This window comes from Rutidosis leptorrhynchoides, chromosome 5, assembly GCF_046630445.1.
Source record: "Rutidosis leptorrhynchoides isolate AG116_Rl617_1_P2 chromosome 5, CSIRO_AGI_Rlap_v1, whole genome shotgun sequence".
Classification (NCBI taxonomy): Eukaryota; Viridiplantae; Streptophyta; class Magnoliopsida; order Asterales; family Asteraceae; genus Rutidosis; species Rutidosis leptorrhynchoides.
Genome location: NC_092337.1, coordinates 417,607,063 through 417,613,258, shown reverse-complemented (window position 1 = coordinate 417,613,258; position 6,196 = coordinate 417,607,063). Strand labels below are relative to the sequence as shown.

The 6,196-nt window shown below is 32.8% G+C and overlaps 1 protein-coding gene across 1 annotated transcript; it reads left to right on the top strand.

Moving 5' to 3' along the window:
* The first annotated feature begins 1,528 nt into the window (after nucleotides 1-1,528).
* LOC139849977 (secreted RxLR effector protein 161-like) lies at nucleotides 1,529-2,296 on the top strand. The gene has a single exon (XM_071839581.1). The coding sequence runs from the start codon at nucleotides 1,529-1,531 to the stop codon at nucleotides 2,294-2,296; it is 768 nt and encodes a 255-aa protein (XP_071695682.1).
* The last annotated feature ends 3,900 nt before the right edge of the window (nucleotides 2,297-6,196 follow it).

Here is a 6,196-nt window from a genome sequence, read left to right as displayed (position 1 = left end):
TGATAAAGGTTCTTTGATCGAATCGAGCAGGTGAGTACTTGTGTCAAGAGTTTGACGATCATCTAAAGAATTGTGGAATTATTTCACAACACACTCCACCCGGAACACCACAACATAATGGTGTTTCTGAGAGGAGGAATCGAACCCTTCTTGATATGTTTCGATCTATGATGAATCATACTTCACTTCCTCCATCTTTCTGGACCTATGCCTTATTATCTGTTGCTCGCATACTAAATATGGTACCAACCAAAAAGGTAAATAAGACACCATATGAGTTATGGCATGGAAAGGTTCCAAATTTATCTTATTTGAAAGTTTGGGTTTGTGATGCTCATGTTCGACAAGAAACTTCCAACAAACTTGATCCCAGATCTATCAAATGCATTTTTGTGGGATACCCAAAGGATTCTATGGGATAATATTTCTACAATCCTACTGAGAACAAAGTGGTTGTTTCTAGACACGCTACTTTTCTAGAAAAGGAGTTTCTATTAAATAAAGCAAGTGGGAGAAATGTAGAACTTGAAGAAATTCAAGAACCACAAAATATCACACCTGAGGTTGGCACTAGCTATCAACAAACTGTTGAAGAACCTAAACAATTGGTTGCTCAGGAACCTGAAGTAACACAAGACATTCGTAGATCTAGTAGACCTCGTCATAGTCCCCAAAGATATGACGACATTTTCTTAGTGGATCAAAGTGAGCCCACTAACTACAAAGACGCTACATTAGATCCTGAATCTAAGAAATGGCATGAAGCCATGAATGACGAGATGCAGTCCATGTATGACAACCAAGTATGAGACTTAGTTGATTTACCTCCTGACAGCAAAGCTGTAGGGAGCAAATGGGTTTTCAAGAAGAAAACTGATATGGATGGAAATGTACATACATTTAAGGCAAGACTAGTGGCGAAAGGTTTCACTTAAACTCATGGTATTGACTATGACGAAACTTTCTCTCCAGTAGCCATGCTAAAATCAATTAGAATACTCATTGCCATAGCCGCATATTATGACTATGAAATATGGTAAATGGATGTCAAAACCACATTCTTTAATGGACACTTAAGTGAAGAAGTCTATATGGAACAACCAGAATGTTTTGTAAATCCTAAGTACCCTAATAAAGTGTGTAAGCTTAAAAGAGCCATTTACGGATTAAAGCAAGCATCTAGAAGCTGGAATCTTCATTTTGACGAGAAATAAAAGAGTTTGATTTTATCCAAAATGAAGATGAGCCATGTGTTTACAAAAGGGCTAGTGGGAGCATAGTAGTATTTTTAATCTTATATGTAGATGATATACTACTTATTGGAAATGACATTCCAACTTTACAAAAGGTAAAGTCTTGGCTTAGGAAGTGTTTTCAAATGAAAGACCTTGGCAATACTGCTTATATTCTAGGAATAAAAATTCATAGAGATAGATTAAAGCGGCTAATCGGTTTGAGCCAAAGTGCATATATTGAAAAGATTCTATAAAGATTCAAGATGCAAGATTCCAAACGTGGATTTTTTCCAATGTCACATGGTATAATATTGAGCAACTCTCAAAGTCCTAGCACAAATGATGACCTTAGACGAATGAATGGAACTCCATATGCTTCTGCAATTGGATCCATTATGTATACCATGTTATGCACAAGACCAGATGTATCGTATGCTTTGAGCATGACGAGTAGATACCAACAAAATCCAGGTAAAAGCCACTGGATGGCTGTCAAGAACATCCTAAAGTACTTGAGAAGGACTAAAGATATGTTTTTGATTTATGGTGGTGTGGAAGAAGATCCTACTGTAAAGTGCTACACAGATGCTAGCTTCCAAACTGATAGAGATGATTCACGATCGCAATCTGGATATGTCTTTATCTTGAATGGAGGAGCTATAACTTGGAAAAGTTCTAAGCAGAAAGTAGTTGCACAATCTACTACAGAAGCTGAATACATTGCTGCATCGGAGGCAACACAAGAGGCTGCGTGGATGAAAAAGTTCATTACTGATTTAAGGGTTATGCCAAGCATAGAAGACCCCATAGAAATATTTTGCGATAATAATGGTGCTATTGCTCAAGCAAAAGAACCTAGATCGCATCACAGCACCAAACGTATCCTTAGGAGATTCCACTACATACGTCACATAGTGAAAAACGGAGATGTTTGTATTAGCAAAGTTCACACAGATCAAAACCTTGCCGATCCTTTTACAAAGGCCTTGGCACAATCAAAATATGAGGGTCATGCTCGGTCCATAGGACTACGTTATGAATGTGATTGGACTGGTTTGTAATTAATGTATTTGAATATTTGGAACATTTATGCAACATTTATATTAAATGATATGATGTATTTGGAAATAATCATACTCATTAATAATTGTTGTGTTCTTTATTAGTATGTTTAAATCCTTGAATAACATCGTTATTCTAAAACGTCCATAGTCGATCACAACTATGGGAATAGTTGTGAGTTAAGACTAATGTGAATAAGTTGGTTAACTTTCATGGATATGAAAGGAGAGCAAGGGAGTTGTAGCCAAATTCACGTGTGTTTATTAGAGAATAAACATTGGACATGACTCGCTTTCAAGATCACTTCATGGATCGATGTCATAAGTGATTCTTGAAAATGGTAATATCTTTATATCCTAAGACCATAGATACATATTGGGTCTTAAGTGTGAGGATTGTTATACTTTGACATAGTCAAACGTTGTTGTTTAGCCAGACAATCATAAAAGCTATTGTTAAGTATAATATGAGACACATGAGAGACGTGTGTAGTCTAGACGGGATTTGTTCCTTTCATCTGGATGAGAGAATGACATCTATGGGCCCCTCGATGATTTAAATTGATTAAGATGCGTGGCCACGTTCAAACTATATTGATGTATTCAATGGTGTTTGTTTTATCATTTTCAATCTTGATCGAGTAACATAATGTATGAGCTAAATATGAGATTGATTGCTATCCATGTCTCATGCTCAACGTGATGTCAGTAACAAAGGGATAACTGATACCTTACCTATATATTGATTTTAAGAAGTAACTTAAGAATCAATGGATGCTCGGAATGACACATTTTCATGTGTTGTTAGGGGCAGTGGCATGTTGCTAGACGTTTACCACTCTCTGTGTTGACATATGTTGAATCTTGTGCAAGTGGGAGATTGTTGGTTATTAATGCCCAAGGCACAACTTATGTTTACAGTACTAATAACATATGAACCTATAGGGTCACACACAAAGAGCAATTATCTACCAAGTATATATTTAAATGTGACTTAAATATGATCAACCATAATTTGTATGATAACATTATTATTTGGATGAAATAATTATGTGCAATGAAGTATCAATATATGCAACATTTAAGATTATGTTATATTTGTTTGACAAATATATGTATATATATATATATATATATATATATATATATATATATATATATATATATATATATATATATATAAGATTAAAGAGGTGGGTTATGTGTTGGACATCATTACACCCCATCTTTATTAATGGAGAATAGTCATCATCTTATACAATTATTTTGTCTAGCATTTATTGTTTAACTTTTACTTTAATGCTTGTAAGAGTGCAAGAGCACTTGATTACTAACAAACATCTTGCAAAATATATACGTACATACATTTTGAAAGATAAGGTGTAGTACTCTTTAATTTTCTCTCATGCAAAAAGGAACTTCCAACTACTCTTTAAAGTTGGTAAAAGTGTTTAGTAGTTCAAGTAAGATAGTAAAAGGATAGAAGATTGTTCTTCATCCTTTTCTTATTAAGGTTGATAAAGACTAGCATTCATTTGGTATTGGAACTTTGCTTTCATGTGGATTAACGATAGGGGGAGCCTACTTTGGTTCCTAAATTCTTAGTGTCATACCCCGTCCAATTCCTTCTGAACGAATACAATAACATCTGGTACCATCGCGATGAACTGACATCTATATGCCATGAATGACTCCAAGTAATGTCTCTTAAATGAGCAAATGCACAGCGGAAGATTTCTTTTATACCTGAGAATAAGCATGCTTTCAAGTGTCAACCAAAAGGTTGGTGAGTTCATAGGTTTATCATAAAACAATAAAATTCATCATTTTGATAGACCACAAGATCTCATATATTGTCACACGTAACTCGCGAATTAAAATTCATTCATATGGTGAACACCTGGTAACCGACCTTAACAAGATGCATATAGAATATCCCCATCATTCCGGGACTCACATCGGACATAATAAATTCGAAGTACTAAAGCATCCGTAACTCTGATGGGGATCGTTGGGCCCGATAGATCTATCTTTAGGATTCATGTTAATTGGTGGCAATTATCATAAACACTAATTCTTAGGCTACCAAGCTAAAAAGGGGCATATTCGGTTCGATAATCCAACCATAGAATGTAGTTTCGATCACTTGTGTCTATTTCGTAAAGCATTTATAAAAGCAGCGCATGTATTCTCAGTCCTAAAAATATAAAGAGTAAAAGGGAGCAAATGAAACTCACCATACTGTATTTTGGAGTAAAAATACATATGACGACATTGAACAAGTGTATGGTTGGCCTCGAATTCATGAACCTATATTATTCATATATATATTAACATCTATAATCGTAATTGAACAATTTCATATATTATAACTTATTTTATATATTATATATATTTAATTAGTGGATACACATTTATAATGACCAATATTTATATAGTTATATTAATATATATTTGGTTAATATTATATTAAAAATACTTAATTTGTTATATATGAATATCTATAAAAATGTTAATGTGATTAATACTTAATTATATGTAATATCACTAAAAGTATATTTTAATATACGAAATGTTTATTTGGTAACATATTATCAATAATAATAATAATAAAAGTTGTTTTTGATTATAATGATAATATTACTACTAATAATAATAACTATAAAAATAATGATTTTTCAAATAATAATAATACTAATATTTATTTTAATATCTATAATGATAATAATAATAATAATAATAAGAATAATAAGAATAATAGTAATAATAATAATAATAATAATAATAATAATAATAATAATAATAATAATAATAATAATAATAATAATAATAATAATAATAATAATAATTATAATTATAATAATAATAGTAAGTATACTACCTTAAAGAATAGCTTCCTAAAAAGATGTCGCAGCCCAAGCTCGAACCCGAGACCTCTCGCTCAATTCCAACACTTCCTAACCACTAATCTGTCCATTATTCCCTTTCATTATTTCACACATATAATCATTTATTATGTACAAAAATGAAGATGATATACATGAATTCATTATCATCATTCTCTTCACTGTGAACCCCATTAATCTTCCATCTATCATCATCATTCGGTCATCTTTCATCATAACCGTTATCATAATCGTAACCATAATCATAATCATATTATGGTTATTATTATTATGCATCACCATCCTCGTTATCATAATCGTTCACATCCTTATCTCCATCGATGTAACACCTCATGTATCATCATCGTCCTCCGGTTATCATCATCTTTAATTATCCTAATAAATGGATCACCCCAAAAAAAATCATAATCCTAACCACCTCTATTTATCCTCTATGTATAACATCGTCTATCTCACTGTATCTTCTTTAACTTCCATCATCATTATCGCTATTGTGAGTGTGTGTTTTCTATAACCCGTAATCGAGTAATCATGACAAGAAAATATACCAACAAGTCTACCATCGTTATCTAATTTTCGTCTTTGTCATCATCACCTCAAAAGTCCATTTAATTTAGGTTGATAAGAATGGCCCGTCACAGAATCAAAGGCCTGCGGCTTGATTTCCATGAACTGACTCCAGTAAATTTCTGTTTCCTAACAGATTGCATGACAGATAATTGATTTGATACGTGTTCTTGAAGGACCAAATCTTGGTCTACATAAATTTCTAGCAATCTAGTGGGGAGCACTCCTAAAAGAAATCCTATCATCATCAATTCTTAAGTCATCAATTTTTGTTACTAACATATTATCATAAAGGCCCACCAATATTTGGTATTCTGATTAAACATCACGATTTCTACTAAAGTTGGCTTGGGGTTCATTGCAATTTGTTGTAGATACCTTTTTCGTGTATCCCACACGTAATTGCATCAATTTACTCGGCCCAAAA

Bases quoted from the DNA above. Each gene is read 5' to 3' on its own strand.
- LOC139849977 (XM_071839581.1), top strand. From the start codon at position 1,529: ATGTCACATGGTATAATATTGAGCAACTCTCAAAGTCCTAGCACAAAT.